The sequence below is a fragment of the Epinephelus lanceolatus genome, chromosome 14 (genome assembly GCF_041903045.1).
Source record: "Epinephelus lanceolatus isolate andai-2023 chromosome 14, ASM4190304v1, whole genome shotgun sequence".
In the NCBI taxonomy this organism is placed as follows: domain Eukaryota; kingdom Metazoa; phylum Chordata; class Actinopteri; order Perciformes; family Serranidae; genus Epinephelus; species Epinephelus lanceolatus.
The window spans coordinates 15,435,677-15,454,792 of record NC_135747.1 but is presented as its reverse complement, the minus strand read 5'-3'; the positions used below and the strand labels follow the sequence as shown (position 1 = coordinate 15,454,792).

Below are 19,116 nucleotides of genomic sequence, written 5' to 3'. Positions count from 1 at the left end.
AGCAGTATTTTATATAAGCTGAAGGTTTAATGTTTGCAAGAGGTCAGAAAATAGAATGTTGCAGTCAAAAATATTTTTCTTCCAGGTGGACAAGTTATGATGTATTGATTTCTCTGCCAGTTTTAGAGGCAAAATACATCAAGTAAACACAAGAACAAATTAATATACAGATTCACTTGTTCAGTGAAAAGCTGTTGTAATTGTCATAATGGTGATCCTTTAATTAGTAGATGGCACAAAAATGGTCTTTTTATTACAGTATGACTTGAGAAGTGGCTGGGGCATAAGGACTTAAATGACATGGGCTGGGTCCTTTCCCAGAACATGTTGAGCATCAAACACTGCAGTCAGGCACATTTCTATGCACACATTTATGGTGGAAATGTCTTTATTTGCATTATGTGAAGGAAAACACAAAATGCAGGCAGCAGATGACATTCCAAAATATAAAAATATAATGCAATAAGGTTTGTAGGCATTCTGTATTGCTTTCAAATATTACAGTTTTTCTTGGATGCTACAAAATGCTTAATGAAAGTCTTCTCTTGCAAATGTGTTGACATGTTGTCATTAGTTTTACATATCTTTCACACCCTTTTTGTAAAGAATTAATACAGATCTCACAGAGAGACCTGGAACTATCTTGTATTTAATGTGTTAAACAAAAGGAAAATGTTTATTCACAGCTAAAAGAAATTACTTGCTTAATTATAAAGCCCTAATTTAGCTGTGTGAAATTCCTTTGCACAACTCTTCAATCCACAATCAGTCTTTATTCATCTTTTAAAGATACCATCTCTGTGTTGCTGTGTTGCAAGCCTAGATCAGAACATTTTTAACATATTCTGTTTTTAAAAAGTCATGTGGGCAAAATCAGTTATTTCAAAAAGTGGTGGGGACATGTCCTCAGCGTTCCCATTGTAAACGGATAGGATTCTAATGACCCAAGTCTCCAAATAATGCAGAAATCATGTTGCAAAGTCCTGAAACAATGTGAGTGTGAGTGCTGGAGTCATCAGCTGAGACCAGATGACTGCAGTGAATCTCCTGAGGAACAGCTGATGTCCATAAGAAATATTCACCACAGAGGTGTGTGTCTAAAAATGGGAAATTGTTATAGTCTTTTATCTAAACACCACCATTATGAACCACTCAGTCATATCTGACTAAAATCTCCCTCTCAGGATTCACTCCCTGGATTAAAATCTTATCACATGGGGTCTGTGGCCTAATTACAATCTAATTTGAGTTCTTGGCCTAATTCCTGCCTGACATTATGACGACTAAAATGTGGGAGACATGGACAGGCAAAGAAATGAAAGCATTTAGTCTTGTTTTTATCCCAAAGTGACCATCTTCAGAAAAAAAAATTGGGGAGTGTCGCAATGAGTCAAGACTCTAGGTGTAGGTAATAAGTCTGGGGGTCTCTCCTCACAAGAAAAAATCAAAATGAAAGCTCATTACCTATTATTTTATTTCACATATGCAAGCACAGCTGTACAGTATACGATACAAATATGCATTAAATTAAAGCTACTACTGTCTACATACATTTAATATGCAGTGTAACATAAGTGACACTTTAGGGCCTGTGTCCACACTGTGTTTTTCTTCAGCAGAAAAGTGATGGCAGGGAGCTGGGTTGCTCTTAGGCACTCCAATCCCTTTTTTAAAAAAAAACCTGCCCTGCATGGGTATGTTTCTATGACAACAATATCTTGGCATTAACATTAGCTGGGTAGCTAACATAACACTACATCAACAGAGGTTGACTACACAGTCAACAACAAGCCTACAGAGTGAACTATGATAAAAGCACGACACTCACCAACAATATCGACTGTCAACCAGCCGATCTGCTGCCAAAAAAATAGCTTTTCTGTTTTTGCTGTAACAGTGGACATTAGCCAAGCTCATTGGTTCTCAAATGGTGTGCTGTGATGCTGGGATGATGGGATTATGTGATAACTGCACATTATTATTGTAATATTCAACTGGGCCTACACAAAAAGTTATGAATGAATTTTAAATTGACTGTATCAGTATGTTGTATGCAGACATTTCTTAATAAAGAGGTAAACTCTGGCTAAAAATGTCATTTAATTAAATTTAAAAAACCTTCACAGGGAACCTACTTGTTGCCGTTTGCACGTGGAAATTATTGGTGTGTGACACATCGAAAGCCCTGATTGGCAGCCAGTGTGAGGGATGATAACATTTAAAAGGAGAGAGCCGTGAGTGGGACAATGGATTGCTTTTTTGTACGGAGCAAATTACAACAAAGCACGAGCAAAGACAACCTATCACAGAAAGAAAAGAGAAAAGAACTAACAGTAGACAGTATCACAAAGCTACCTGTCTTCTTTTTTCTTATTTTCATTGTCTTATATCATGATAAGAGTGATAACACACGTTATAGAAGCTATTATGTGCAGATATAAGTACAGGTGTGCCTTGAGATTTTGTTGTGCCCTTTGATGTACCTTAGCAACAAAAAGTTTGAAAACCACTGGCCTTGCTCATGAAATGACAGTGACGTCACTGGAGCCTTTCTGAAAAGTTGAGAGATTTTCAACCGGAAGCATTTGGAGTAGCAAAAAAAGGCAGAGCGCTCAGCAAAAAGGGTTAGGGTTAGGGTTACAGCGCTTTTTCCCTAGGCAGCCACATGTGGGTGCATACGTGCTCTCTTCATTAGGAACTTATTCACATTTTGTGTGGGCTATGTGACAAATATAACGTAATAAAGACATTAATGTTGCTTGTTAACTGCAGCACACCATGACCATTATTAACAATAATGGCAATTTCTTGACTACATTTGATAATGATTATTTCAGATAATTGTGCAGGGTTGCCTGTCATAGAATAGTAGTTTTGCTTTTGTTTTTTGGGGGCATTTTAAGCATAATTGAATAGAATGCCTTGAGTCATGAAACCCTAAAATAAGTTAGCATTTTAGCACTCCTGGTCCCCTTGTCTCAAAGTCAGTGTTTTTTTTGGATAGGTTTTTGTTTAGAAGCCTCCAATATGGTCTGTGGGTAACAAAAGCTCAAGAGACTTTCACATTTTGTTCTATGACATAAAATACATCAGTAAATACCCCACTCGTAAATTTTGAAGCTGCTAACAAGTGGCTAAATGAGACTACAGAACGTCATCACGCTGAACACAGCTTTACAACCTTGCTGTGGTGGCGACGTTAAATCATGAGATCCTGGTGTAGTTTGATAATAGCCTAATGTTAGCTTTTTAACTTATGGTGATTGCATTAAGCTTCAAAATTCATAAAAGTGGTGTTTATTTGTGAACAAAATGTGTAAACATCATACCTGTTGGTTTGCCACCAGTGGCGTAGGATAGTTATGATGGGCCCCAGTGCACGCTATAATGACGGGTCCTGGTGCACCCTAGATACTAGTTATAAAGCACACAGATATATTTTACCAACAGTTTGTCTTACTGCCGCTTTTATGTTATATCCACATCTGCCCAGCTTATCAGTCTTGAGAGATTTTGCAGCTGAACTAGCTACTGTAATGTAAGTCTCATATTCTCGTTACACAATTAAACAGAGACTTGATATTGGACGACATCAACATACGTATTACCCAGCAATCATCATTAAATATATGTACATGACGACTATAAAATAAAATAGTAAATTATTAGTCTAACTAAATAGTTTTTTAATACTTAAACTGTAGGTTTTTATACTTTATGAAGAATAAGCATATCGTTACAGATTGATACTATATTACAAAAACAGAAAAACGTTTTTGAGGGCATATTTAGAAAACTGCACCATTTTTTCATTTAATGTGAGTTTGTCTTTGACCACGGGCATATTTTCAGGTGGCAGTTGTGCCCCTCCAAACCATGGGCCCTTGTGCAACTGCACTGCCATACTGCCTGCACTGTCCATATTTATGCCCCTCTTTGTTACATCACTTATTTTTTGCAATAAGCCAAAATCCAATGGAAAAAATCCAGGGCAAAACTAACTTGCCGTGTTGGCCTCAAGGAAACTCTGAAGCTAAACTATTGTTTTCATAAAAAGTAAATGAAAAATGAAATGAATGGCAACACTGTGCATGCAAATACATTTTTATTATATTTTTTTATACTTAATGATATTTACTTCAGGAGCAGCTGTCCCCTGTTTAAGCCTTTATGCTGTTCCCTAGCCTATGATATGCACAGCTATAATCCAAATGTAAACCAAAGGCTCCCTCATTCAGCAGAACTTTTATCTGCAAGCTGCTTTTACTCCCAACTGATTGTCACTGTTATTTACGCACAGACATTAGAACAGTCACTTAATCTCCCTCATTATTGCTTTCTAATACAATTCAGCGTTTGTTCTGGCTTCTTTAGCAATATGCTTTTAAGTCAAACGTTTCATTTGTGAATATGCCCAAATACTCATAGGCCTTTAAGGCGTTGGGCTTGGCTTGTGTATGAAGTGTTTTGTCATTGGATTGATTTTTCTTGACGGGTTCTTCGGCCCTCCTTGAAGGGAAGCTGTAACTGTAGTGGGAGGGTTTTATTCCAGCCTGCTGCTCTGCAGATCTGTACGGACACACATACTCCTCCTGCACTACATGTAAGTGAAAGCAAATATCGCGTTTTGTCTCGGTGTGTGCACCTTACACAACACATGCACACTGTATATGATGTAAAACTGGATCTGTGACATCTACTGAGCGGGCAGCTTGCATTGCGATCAGCTGTGTTGACAGCGAGGGACGCCACAGGCTTCTTATCTGTGTGTGTGTGTGTGTGTGTGTGTGAGGAGCTGTTTTGTGTTTCCGCTGTGCTTGGAAACATTTCTGCAAACACACGGTCAGTTGTGTCATAATAATAGGAAAGATACGGCGTGCAGCTGCTGGAGACATGCTCAGTGTCAGCGATCCTACAGCCAAGAGTGATCCGCTGTAGTACAGCTCGGTTCATACTGGGTGGAGCCCATCAGTCTCCAGCAACAGGTTCAGACACACTGAAGACAGCACTGACAGGAGGATAGGATAGAGGGTAAATACGCATTAAAATAATACACATCTGTGTAAATGAAGTGAGTGTAGTATAATGTAGTGACAATAAGAGAACAAAAGATCTAAAAATTGCAACCTATCATAAATTACAGCAATGATAATTCGATTAGCTGTCAACTACTAAATTAATCGCCAACTAATTCGATAATAAATTAGTCTGAGTAATTTTAAAGAAATAATATGTAAAAATTCTTAGATATCAGCTTCCTAAGTGTCAATATTATCTGGTTTCTTTATTCCTCTATGACAGTAAACTGAATAGCTTGGTTTATAGAGACAAAAAAGAAATTTGAGGAGGTCATCTTGGGATGTGGGGAAACACTGATATAGTATGATGAAGAACACTGTAATGTACAGAGCTATGGTTACATGGAACTCTCTGCTTGAGCATATGTTAAGGAAAACCGTAAAGATCGCTTTAGAATATCACTAAAACTACATCTCCTCATCTAATGATAATTAGGGAGCAACTACATAAGTTTAAAAGATTATACAATCTAGAGGATCTTATCATATACTACAAGAGTGTTAATAGTTAAATTATATGTCTTGTGTAATATTGGTGTGGATGATGAGAATGATGTTAGCACTGTGAAACCTTTTTGACATTTCTGAAGCGCATTAGCCCATTTTGGTTTTGGTTTTCATTTATAATGCCTTGTGCAATAACCTAAATATGAGTCATTTGTACTTTATACCTCTGTAGAAGTATTTTATTTTTGATTTTTCTATGATTAGAGCAAGGTCCTCTCTGTTGTTGTATTGTGTTTTGCTCGTTGTCATTGTGGTTGGTGTTGTTTTAGTGAGTATGTGCTGTTGTAGCACATACTCACTGTTGTATATAGTATTGTGTTTGGTGTGGACCCTAGGAAGAATAGCTGCTGTTTCGGCTACAGCTAATGGGGATCCTAATAATTGAAATGAAATGAATAAATCAATTGACAGCTTAATTGCCAATAAAAATAATGGCAGCCCTATTATACATTGACTCAAATACTTATAATTATCTTCTTCTTTGTCATCTTAAGATGACAGATATGACAGCAAAACTCTAACTCCCAATGCAGTCACAGTGCCGCCCATATTGTTGGGCTGACAGGTAATGTGTACAGTAGAGGTGTTCACCTGCAACAGCAATTGCGTGAAAGCTAAAAAAAAAAACACACACACACACACACACACACACACACACACAGTTCTGACCTCCTCAGCTGTTGATTGATTTTTTTAACGTATATATTTTTTGTCAGATAATTTGCCATGGAATCTTCACTGAAGAGTCTGGTTGATGATGATAGCAGGTACCAGAAAGCCTTCCATCTTTTTCTGGAGCGCTCCTCTGAGCATCAGTGTATGCGGGACTTCATCCACAATATGCTGCCAGGTATACTGGCCAGGTAATCTCACACACACACACACACACACACACACACACATGAGTGAAGCCACATGACCACACCATCAACAATTTCTTAGAACATCAGAATACATTTGAATATGATATATTAATAGAGAATAATGACTAGCTTTTAAAGTGATATACTGCTCAGTGGTGTTGTCGTACAACAAAAAATTCAGGGGCTGAAGGGAAATGAATGAAGTGTTCAGTAGAGCTACAAAGATATAACATCTGATCTAAGTTTAGTGACTTTAAATATTGGTATATTGCCATACGTGGTGGCCAATAAGTAAAGTAAAGACATTGCAGTTCAAAAATAACAAATGCAATACACAGATATATAATGGTCAAAGGAGTTTATCTGTGAAATAGTTTTGAAAAGGAAATGAAAAAATGTACTGTAGTTGGTAGATAAAACAAATATGATTAACAAATATATAACTGACTTAACAACACTAGTGGGTGTATATGAATTTTTGTTTGGAACTTTTGGGTATATTTAATATACATATATTTTCTTCATTTTCATTGTGTAAATCTAAAACAAACAGTACAAAACAGTGTGGAAAGGGTAGGTGGAAAAAGCAAATGCTTCAGCCTACACCTTTTCGGTCAGTAAAACTTGATTTGGTTTGTCACTGCTTCAACAGTAATGAGTTATTATTGTTATTTATTATTTTTTTCTTGTGTATGTTGTAGTTGTATAAGATGGAAAATGAGCAAAATAGACAGCACTAAACTAAATATATAAAAATATATATATATATATTTTTTGTGAATATATATAATTTGTGTTCTTGTGTTGTGATTGTTGCTGATTAATTAGATTACATTGACCCAAGAGAAGGTATTAACCATTAAACTGTCAAGGGAGGAATCAGATTTCAGAACAGTAGATCAGAAGTGAGAAAGCTGATGGATGCAGAATGAAAAAAAAAAACGTTGATCATAAAATAACTCCTGTAATGTTATTAACATGACAGATAAAGAGAGACACACTTCACCTCTCATTATATATCGAAACATACCTCTGTGAAACTTGTATGTGCTGTATTTTTTAGAAAAGTGTTATCCCTGGGCTGAAAGTAACTTTGTGCTGGTGAGAATGTATCTGTCAAAAACACATTTTATCATTAAAAAGGCACAGACACCTCATTCAAATAAACTTGTCACACGTGTCTTTCAGAAATGTGATAAAAGAAAAGTGATTAAAATGCAGTCTGATGAGAGAGATGAGCTCTGTCGCACACCAAGAAGTAAAATAACCTGTGCTAATCATCATGCGCTCTGTCTTAATCATTACTGCAGCAAACAGCCAGCAGTGTCATCTGGTTATGATTAAACTAAAAACCCAAATAAGAATATGTACTGTAAGTATTATACATGGGTTTTATCATGCTGTGTGTTACTGGTATGCCCAGAAAAAAATCTGATAATTGACTTTGCAAATATGCATTAGATTACCCAGCCAAACAAGCTGTGCATATGTATGTGAATGACAATGAGTGTTAATGGAAATTTCTCTACTCGCATTTTTTCTATGTTGATATAAGCTTGTAAGAGGCCGACGCCATGCTGCAGAGATCTAAACCCTGTGACTGTCTAAGACGCACATCAGGGAGGAATCAGAAGAGATACAGCTCACAAGTGAATTAATAAAAGTGTAATAGTGTTATTAAAAATCAGACGGTGAGTGACAGAACCTGCCATAGCAACAATCAAAGGCTTGGTATTGGAGATGCTTCAGACGGGGAACATCTCAGACGTGTCAGGCAGAATTGACAGCTACGAGCCCCAAAATGTGACCCACATTCGGCAGGTTGGAGGATGTGAACTTCCAGATTTGACTGTTCTGAGAACTCAAAGTGTTTTTCTGCTCTCCCCTCAGCATTGGAGATGGAAAGCGCCATCTAAATGTCATTGGAGTTGGGAGTGGAGCTGGTAAGAACACACAGTGTAGGACACTTTCACTGCTGAACTTATCTTATGTTCTACGTGACACAGTAAATAGCTGAGCGACCTCGGCAGCAGACAGCAAAGGTGAGGAGGGGTTGTTGAATCAGGCTGCTCTAACTGTTCCCATTGCTCTGCTGTCATTTATGGCTGCACCAGTAAAAACCTTTACTCTTATTATCACTGCCAAGGGTTTGTGTGCATCTGTCCAGTTGTCAGATTAATCTTTAACCTTAGTCGCAGAGAAAGCGACCTCACTAGTCTTTGGTTTTACTGCACATTGTTTCCAGCGCTCATGATACAGCAAGGCTAATTTGTTCTTGGGCAAACTCACTATGTGCCCATGAGGGCTATTACCCTTCACTTATGTCAAAGCCAATTCTTTTAATTTACCTGAGCTGTCATGTCAGTATCATAATGGAGCGATGGTACAGATTCTCTAATGGACTGTAAAATCCATTAGAATGACTACAAACTCCCCCACAAGGTATTATTCAATCTAATCAGAAAGATTCAGCACCTGTCCACATCGGCTTCTTTGCTTAGATTTACCCCCTGTACGCGGCAACTTGTCAGCTTTGATAAGAACTAGAACAAAATCACCCGCCTGTGGCTAAATGATATTGAAAGGAATAGCGTAGTGATAACTCTGCTTCTGAGCTTTCAGTCAAGGTTTTTCTGAGATTAATGCAACATTAAATGTATCTTTTCCTGCAAAACTGCCAAGTGCTGTTAGCTATGCCATGCTTAAATCTGCAGCACTGTTTGAATTGTGATGATATTGCAGTTGACTACATATACTGTCGTTCTTTATCTTTAAACAGTTTGAGTCCCATGGGGAGAGTAGGCCAAAGTTTCATGTGCAAGAAACAGATGTTTTTGAAAAAAAAAATTACATTGTGCATGTAGGTGAGATTGACCTTGAGATGCTCTCCGAGCTCCGTCTGAAGCACCCAGGGGTGACTGTGGATAACGAGGTGGTGGAACCAAGCAGCACACAGCTTCATAAATACAGAGGTAAAGTCTTTATAGGCACGCGAGTATCTTACATATCACAAATGCATACTGTCTCTATTTTCACATGCCCCCAAAATATGTTTAAATATTTAATCTAACAGCAAATATGCTTACTTTTTATTACGCTTTTAATGCAGAGAATACATTTCGTGCATTAATAATACAGTTATTCATGTATTGCAGGAGTAGGGGGATGGTATTTGTAGTCCCATATTCAAGCTACTCAGCAAATACCCACCTTTGTGAAGTGTCTTTGAAGTCTGCTGCTCTATTCTTCTTGTTGTGCTAATAGGCTTTGGCAGTATATGATTTTCAGTCCTTCATACTTTCTTGAAGTTTCACCAGGGTATTTGCCATATGACGGTAATTGTGTTCAGCGCTACCTTTGTTTGTTCCAACAATCGCCAACTCTGCTTTGGTTGAAATAAACCCCTTAATTCACTGAGTTAGATGTGAAAAGATTAGGAATGCACAGACTGTACAGTAAAATGGGCTGATACCATTGTTCAAAATAACAATTTGGCCGATAGCCTATACCGATTCCGATGTTGTGAATTTTGTTTTTGTTCCTATTTATCGCACAATTAGTGTCAGAGATACAAAGAAATCGCCAATAAAAAACTGAGCTGTTATAAAGCCATCCAATCCTTTATTACACTACCTTTGATTGAGCATTAATTCAGTCATACACATCTGTGAAGCAACCTTTGAAATAACTTTTTTTCACATGAAAACATAAAAGGAAATGCTTCAAAAGTATTTTTATTATATATAATAATCCATTCTAATACCTATTTTATATATGCCGTGAAATCATCAACATATTCCACCTTAAACAACTGTATTTATACAAGTTTTTCAACAAAAGATTACATTTAAAGACAAATCTTTATAATTTACCTATGCCAAATACTCATTTTTACCGAATAGAGCTTGAACTAGTGACTGAAATGTAATCACGCAAACACAGGACAAACCCATGGTAATTTTATGTACACATAAAATTAATTAGTATCAGTAATAGAGGAAAGCTATTCAATGTTGAGATGAATATTGACCAGAATTGACCAGACCAGAGTATTTGTTTGACACCTGAAGAGGATAACTGCTCAATACAAGTGGTTCAGAGTTATAACAGGAGCAGCCACTGGTTACCATTATCTTGCCAGGCAGTTGTAGGATAATGATGTATAGAGAATGTCATATTCAAGACTTGCCCTATTAATTTTTGAACATAACAAAGGCCAGATTTGGAAACTTTGCTTTAAGAGAGGTAAAATAAAACCAAACGTGACATAATTAGATTGAATGGTATTCGAATCATTAAAATCAACTAATGAGAATTATTAGACAAGGTTATTCTACTTAGAAACACATGTATATGATTTCCTTAATCTTCAGGGTTTGGTTCATTAAGAAAGTTGCATAGTTTTAAATACATGCAACAGTTTCAATGGGAAGCAATAAAAGAATGACTTGAAGTCTTTGAATGTCAGGGATCCTTCCTGGCTGACTGATGAGTTTGCTTATTTGCATTTTCTTTGGGGTAATTAGCTGGTTCCCCGCTCCAAGGCTTCAGTGTCAGAAGCCATAAACTCTGAAACTGTGTCGCCAGAGGAGACTTAAGGGCTGAGAATCTGAGCTGAACCTCAAATCCTAGTAAACAGAGCTCAGACGCTGGGGAGAGGCAGTTCATTGGTGACTGGCGATCAAAGGATATTGCAAGATTCTTGTGTGGGAGAGGGCAGAGGTTTTATTTTCTGGTGCCAGAGGTAGAAGGAAAAAAAAAAGTGCTCCTGCTTGCACTTTGGTTAATGCTGGAGAGAAGATTTTGGCAGATCATGTAATGAGCCTCCTGATCATTCTGTACTTTTACATAACTAAAGTGCAAATTATTAATTAATCTAGATTAATTACAAATTAATTATTTCTAACAATGTGACAAGTGTCGGCTGCAAGTATCATGGCTTAAAATAAAAGCACTCCGTGTCAACATTAGAATATAATGTTCATTTCACTGTTAACATCACTGTATAATACACTGAAATTGAAGTGATGGTGGAGTTAAATTATATTTTCCATGGCATATGATACAGAGATTTATTGTGACAATACAGATTGTAACTGTACAATAATGTTACCACGTCAGAATTCACAGTGATATATCAATCACATTCTATCGCTCTGCGTGTCTGTTGATACAGTTTTGGTGTCACAGAAACCAGATTTAGATTACATCAAATTCACCTGGAACAAGATGACTTCCTCTGAGTTTGAGGAGCACTGGAGAGTGAAAAAGATGACTAAGAAGGCTGACTTCATTCACATGATACAGGTTGGTGTTGCCGGCGTAGTGGTCCTGGCCTGCAGACTGTATTTTTGACACATCTAGGTCATATTCATTTGGCGGCGCTCCACGGCAATTAATCCCATTAGAACATCTGTCTAGCATAGCGTTATAATTAGGTGCTCTGTGAATCCAGTTACCAGCTCATTATCTGTGGTGAAATCAACAGATGCTGTACTATGTGAAGGATCCTGGAGCTACCATCAGCTTCTTCCAAAGTCTCCTTGACAAGAGTGGGAAGCTTCTTATCATTCTGGTGTCTGGTAAGTGATGGATTTAATCTTAAATTATCAAGACGTTTTATCTTTTTCTTCCCTTTGATTGCTGGGGCTGGGGTTAGTCAGTATACCTAGTGCTTATACAAACTGTACAGTGCATATAGGGATGAAACCCACTTTAACAATGTATCTGTCTAAAAAACACAATTGCTGTCATTATCAGAGTTAGTGAAAACAAACACAAGACATAACCCATTTTGGCAATCTGGTATATACTGTACAGATTTATTATGGAGTAAGTGGGTAAAGCAGTTATGCTGCTATTTAAATAAATTCTTGTCATTTTTCACAAAGTTCAGCCAGAAGTTCCACATTTGCTGCTGTGAAACATGGTGCAACCGCAAACATACATTAGTCAGAGAATTATATTACCATATGCTAATGTTATAATGTCACTTTGTCAATCATTATGTTCTCTACTTCGGTCCAAACTGAAATACGTCACTTATTTGATGTATTTCCATGAACTTTGGTACAGACTTAAAGAGGCAACAGATAGGATTCAGGTTTTTTTTAGCTTGGCGCCACCTAGCGTCAGCAGTGTTGCTTGCACTGTCGCAAAGACCAAATTGGCCGTGGGGATCAGAGATAATCAATAAAATGTAGGCTGTAAAGCCACCAGTATACCTCTATGTATATATAGAATGAGATGGTGTGTGGACACTCTACTAAATAAATGAGTAAAGAGACTGAGCAACAATTTTCAGATTTATCTGAAGAAAAAACAAATAGTAATGCAAATCATTATACTAGAATGCACAGTACCAGTACAAACAACTCACAGTAAATGATACCAATATGTACAGTATCAGTACAAACAACAGTAGACACGTAAGGGATAATGTATAGTGAACCGGTGACTGTTGAAAAATAACTCCCGGCAGGGGAATGGAACCACCGACGCGCAGCGGAGTTATTTTTCAACAGTCATCGGCTCACTATACATTCTCACACACACACACTACTAAAACATTTTCATGCATCAACTTTATTAAGTTGCTGGCAGAGTGTATTGACAGAGGAGAGGCGTTCACCAGACAAACGGGAGCGGAGGAGAGGATTTTACTCCACTTCTCCCGGTTGGAGATGCTGGGTGCCCAGTAGCGGCGGCAGCGGGGGGGGGGGGATCCCCTGACTTTTCCTCTGGCACCTAAATCGGGACAAAGTTTTAATATAATACCTCAACATATATATTCACGATATATATTACGATATTCACGATCATCAGATGATGTATGTTTGTGACTTTGGTGATTGCTTGACTTTCTCCCCAGCACCACCATGATGTTCACATGTCCAAGACTTTATTTTATGATCACATAACTGCAAAACTCCCAATGTCTCAGCTGCACTTTTGTTTTTAGTGCTTATTAGCAAATGTGAGCGTGCTAACACGCTAAACCAAGACGATTACCATGGTCAACATTATGCCTGCCAAGCAAGCAGAAGTGTCAAACTGCAGTTCTTTAAATGGCCACTTGAGGCTGGCTGTAGAAGCGAGTCAATCCGTGTTAAAGTGCCCAACTTTACAGTAGAAATAAACATGCGTACAGCCTGGTACAAAGAAAAAGGGGTTTTATACCACTTTTCAACAGTCATGGGCTGGCTTGGCTTGGTTTGGGCCATCAGTCGGTGAGACGTCACCTCTCACCTACTCCTGAGAAGGTCCATCTCCGGTGTGGCTTGGTGTGGCACGATGCGTCTAAACTGACAATAGAAAGACAAATAGGCACGGCATGGCTTTACTCGTTGCGGTCAAGAGTGACAGTGGAAAAAGTGTATTGGTCTATAATATTCCTGTTCATGACAACTGAGTTGGGGGGGGGGGGGTTGTTATATATATATATATATATATATATATATATATATATATATATATACATATATATATGTATAGGCATCGTTACAGTCTATGAGTCAGATCCAAACTTCGCTCCTCTGCAGCTCCCCCCTCTCGTCCAAATATTGTCACTTCTGGCTCCAAAAATCCAACATGGTGATGGTTGAAATACCCAACTCAGGGCTTCAGAACTGGTGTCTGCAAACCTATGGGTGATGTCACGGTTGCCACGTCCGTTATTTTATACAGTCTATGCTGCCAAGGGAAAAAAGGGACTGATTTATAGGCCTTTATTCGTGCAAACATACGATCGTTTCAGCTCAGTTTCATCAGTGTCAAAATGGACAAAGTCATAAGGCAAACACATATATAGTCAACCAAGAATAGGTGTGCAATTGTCATTGTCTAATTGGTTGAACAGGATTTCGAATCTACTGGATAATGGATCAAAAGGTGTGAGTCTCCATAGCAAATGCAACCCCATGGATTATACATGTTCACATCAGAAATAAAAGAACATTGATCTAAAATTATATTTTTCAGCATTGCTGTGGTGAGTATTTTAGCATACTGATGTCACTATTAATTTGCTTAAAGCACAGCTATACCAAAGTACAGCCTCGCAGAGCTCCTAGCATGGCTTTAGACTCTTCTATTCATGTCATCTATTTCAGGTGAGAGCGGCTGGGGAAAGCTGTGGCGGACCTACAGGAACCAGCTCTGCAGCACAGAAATAAGTCAGTGTGTAACCACAGGAGACATAAAAATCTTCCTGGACTCCAAGGGAGTGAAGTACCAGAGCTACGAGCTGCCATCTCAAATGGATATCACCGAGTGTTTCACTGAGGGGGATGAGAAGGGGGAGCTGCTGCTTGATTTTCTCACTGAGGTGCAGGACTTCAGTAAGACAGCCCCACCTGAGCTGAAAGCTGGTGTCTTGGAGTTACTTCGGCACCCAGACTGCAGTGTGGAGTCCAACAACAAAGTTATCTTCAACAACAACCTTGGAGTGATAGTCATAGATGATCAGCTCACTTAAAAACAAGCAGTTAATATAAGAAATATGAAATTAGCCACAGATCAATAACATACTTGAATTATTTTTAAATTGAGTGATTGTTAAAATTCTCTACTGTGATTACATGTGTTTTTTTTCTTTTTTCTATCAACATTTTCTATTGATACCAGTAGTAGTTAATTCTTTTATGTGCCCGTGCAGAAAGAAAATGGCTTGATTGCAATTTTTATCCAAACACATTTGTTTTGTTGTCATGAAATCCCAAATTTTCCCAGAAAATGTTAAGATCAGAGTTTTAATCAGCGTCAAACGTCAAACCTCAGATTCCACCATGATGGCATTTTTAATGGGCTACAGCTGGCAGACTGTGTTACAAACGCCATTACACCATTGCTCCCATTGGATCATATTACTGTGGACGTATGAAAATAAATGGAAAATTTAACATTTAATTTTCCATGCAGATTGAGCTGTTAAGTTTGGATGAGATGGACACTCCTGTGGGAGTGTTTGAATTTTGTCTTTGATTGTGAATGTAATACATTGAAATGATTGCAGATTTCACTAACATTAATGAGAAATGATTGGACAAATTAAAACCAGGACCTTTTTATGCTTGCCTTTCTCGTTTGCATTGTAGCTGTTGTAAAATGAACGTGGCATTTTGTAATATAATTATTTAATCCAGTCCAATTTCCATGTTATCATTGCTAAACCTTTCATTGTGAAAATACACAAATTACATTTTGTCCTGTCTCGTGTCAGTGAGAAGGATTCTAACATAGGAGGCATAAAAATATGGTGGCAAACTGTGCTGGACTAATTGACTGGAAGATCAAGCAATGTTACTAACCACACGATGGAACTGATGTGATTGATATTTGCTTTATTATGTCTTTCCCCAGTGCCTACTTTTGATTGATTTGGGGTCTTCAGTGTGGTTTACAGTTGCTAAATTAAACATATCAACCATCCAGACAAGTTCAGCAAGGTTTTACACTAACCATGATAAGTCTAAACAACTTTAATTTAATTATACCCTGAGAAACTGTGTCTCTTTAGCCTTACAATCTGCATCAGTGGTCCGAACATACTGATACATGTAGATAGATAAACACAGGCACAGTGGTAGCTGCTGGCCTCACTATTTGTCTTCAGACAAAATAATTATCACTGATATATGAAGTATTGGCACCATCTTGAGGGCAGCATCAGTAACTGTATGATACAAGGATGGGCAGATCAAGGACAAATTAAATAGAAATGTAAATGGCTGATTACCTCCACTACAGAAAATACACACACAAAGCAAGCACTCAAGTTACATGCATTGTTGCTGTAAAAACTGTAAAATTTAACTGAAAAAGTAATAAGGAATTAGAGTACTGCATGAGACACAGAGGTATCTTTGAAACAAGGCTATTTTTGGCAAAACTCGACACACTACCCACAAAACCTTACACCAAACCAGCAAAAACATAGGCTAATTTGTGTCGATGTGAAAAGGCAGTTGACAAAATAGTGTAGCGTTGTAGAGAGCAATGTTTACAGTTAGTTTACAGGAGTGTGTTATAAAATTATGTATTGAGTGTAAAGCAGTGAGCTGTGTTTCCAATTTTGCAAAAAAAGTGTTAAAAAAAATGAAACTGAGTGTAAAGCAGAGAACTTGGATTCAGCTTGGCACACTTTGTAAATGCCTGGGCTACAAGTGTTAATGGTTACAGTGCTTCAAGAATCCCTGTTAGTGTTTAAGCATTCAGAAAACAAAGCACTGGCTGCAGCAAAGCCACAGCAGCTAAGATTGTTTTTTTATTTATTTTTTTTAAGGTTGCTTTTCACTGCATCAAATTCATAACTAGCTTGAAATCTGTCATTTTCCCCTTTAGTGTGTGATCACTGTCCCTTACACATGAACAATCTAAAAATGAGTATGAAAAGAAGTGAGCACTCGTGCTCAAGTGGAGTGTGAATGTTTGTAAAAGCAGTGTTGTACTAGAAACTAAATAATTTTGCTTTTTTTCTGGCATTTAAGAATAAGTACTAAGAGCTACCTTTATACAAACCTAAATCTATATGAATTTTTGGATTCAAAGTAAAAGTTTAGAACCATTTTTAAAACCATTTCAAGGACGTTTTATACACACAAGCCCTTTAAAAGGATTTCATTTGTCCAGATGTCCTGCAGCCCTTTATCCAAAGGTATGTCGTCAAACAATCATAGAGGGCATCTCACTGATAAATAACTATCTGTATCTGCTGATGAGTTTCCAAAACACATCCTCCTGGTCTTCAGTGAAGGAATAGACAGGACATCAGCTGGGACCCCCATTCCAGGAACTGCCTCGAGGACAAACTTGGTGTCAGGGGCCCTCAGTGCAGGAACAGACTGGACGTTGACTGGTATGACCAACTCAGGGTCCAGCAGGGCATCAACAGTGGAGCTTGGCTGCAGGGACACTGTGTTGTTGGGCAGCAGAGGCTCAGTGTTCCTAGGTAACTGAAGCTTGGGGTCACTGGGCAGCTGACTCTCTTTGGCACAGGCCATCTTAGGGGATTGATGTGTATGAGGCCTACGCTTCCCTCCAGGGGCTCCAGTCCCCAGATGACTCAGGGAAATAGCCATATAAGTCCCCAGGAAAGGGAGCTGCTCAAAGTCTACAGGGTCAGGGTCAGAAAGGAGGATTGGTAGTATTAGAGCTACCCCCTAGCATTTGGCAGGGAAAGTTGGATATCACCTCATTAAGTTGCTCCACAGGACAGGCCTCATCTGCTGGGTCTATAGTTGGTTAAATCGTACTGTTACATTTCAGGAATTGCAGGTTTGCACTGAAACAAAAAGGAACTGATGAGGACGCAGGCAGAAAAAGTTTGATTTATTGTAAAAATGGCTTCTAACCTGAGAGTCCAAGTGATGGCAGGTAATGGCAGACAGGTAGCAGGTGGCAGGTAAACCCAAAACACTGCAAACACAAATCATAAGGAGCAACAAAATCACTAGGAAACAATGGCTGAAACAATTCTCTCAGGGTGAGACGAAGAACTGACAAAGACACCAAGACTAAAGACACAAGGAAAGGAGGGTTATTAACATTGTTATAGTGGAGGGTATATGACGTATACCCACCTATCTTTCTGGCCATGAACAGCTCTCTATGGATAAATGTAGCCGACCAATCAGGACAAACCTTCCCAAATATGTGTGGATCCCACAGTATATAGGGAGGCAGATTCCCACAATCAGAAATCCTTGTTCTCTTCAGTGAAACAGCGACTAGCACACTGAGCAGCTTCCTCCATAGAGTCCCCACTTTAAGCACTTCACCAGTGCCTCACACAGACCAAGCAGAGAGCAGTGTTCAGCAGCCACCAGCCTGCGAGGCCTGCCAAGTGCTACCAAAGTTTAGATGCCAGCAGTGGTTATTAAAACCCAGACTGTGGATATGGTAGATTAACTCAGGGTGCAGGGTTGCACGGACATGTTTACCCCCTGTGCCCTCCCCCTCAAAGCCTGGTGGCCCACATGCTCCCACAGTAAACTGGTTGGTCAGAGAGCAGGGAGGCTCTAACCATGGCTGATGTAAAACAGAGAGATGCTGGAGTAGTGATGAGAGAGTGATGTCTGCCACGGGCTCTCGCCACATGTGGCTGAGACCCACTACCACTAAAAGCACCATGGGGATCTCTGCTCGTAACCCTTTTCTCAGATGAGGCTTCATGACTGTGTTAGCAAACACACACCCCACCCCAGCTTCAGTGCAGGAGAAATAGTGCAGAGGGATTATGCTAGTTTAACCAGTTTTAACTGGTAGCTTCATGATGCTGTGTCCATTAATAAATGCCATGTGCTGTGTGATGGTCTGATATAGCTCACATCACAGTGGGTCTGATTAATATGAAACAAATGAACACATTTAATTTTCCCTCCCGATTTCCATGGGAGTTGTGAGGATTAAACAGTGACACACAGTCAGCTACGGGCTGATAATGATGCATTTGCTGACCTCACTGAGACTGGAACTTTCCATGTCGCCGGTGATTTAAGAATTTTCTATGTTGGCTTCCCATCGGCCAGCCTTCCATTTGTTTGGGCACTTCGCTCACAACTGTGAACTTAAAGGATGCATACTTTCATGTTGAGGTGGCTCTGAAACACAGGAAACTCTTCGTTTCCCCTGCCGGAGGATAGTTTACAAGTAAAACAGATCACTGTTCA

At 38.7% G+C, this 19,116-nt stretch overlaps 1 protein-coding gene across 2 annotated transcripts; it reads left to right on the top strand.

The window, feature by feature from the left end:
* The first annotated feature begins 4,503 nt into the window (after positions 1-4,503).
* Positions 4,504-15,513, top strand: LOC117249266 (histamine N-methyltransferase-like). 2 transcript variants are annotated; one of them, XM_033614803.2, is made up of 7 exons: positions 4,504-4,603; positions 6,302-6,448; positions 8,339-8,391; positions 9,313-9,420; positions 11,625-11,755; positions 11,937-12,030; positions 14,560-15,513. In XM_033614803.2, the coding sequence occupies exons 2-7, from the start codon at positions 6,312-6,314 to the stop codon at positions 14,922-14,924; spliced, it is 888 nt and encodes a 295-aa protein (XP_033470694.1). In that variant the 5' UTR covers positions 4,504-4,603; positions 6,302-6,311; the 3' UTR covers positions 14,925-15,513. The 2 variants fall into 2 exon arrangements, with proteins under 2 accessions (XP_033470694.1, XP_033470700.1); XM_033614809.2 differs by lacking the exon at positions 4,504-4,603 and adding an exon at positions 4,708-5,031.
* Positions 15,514-19,116: the final 3,603 nt, after the last annotated feature.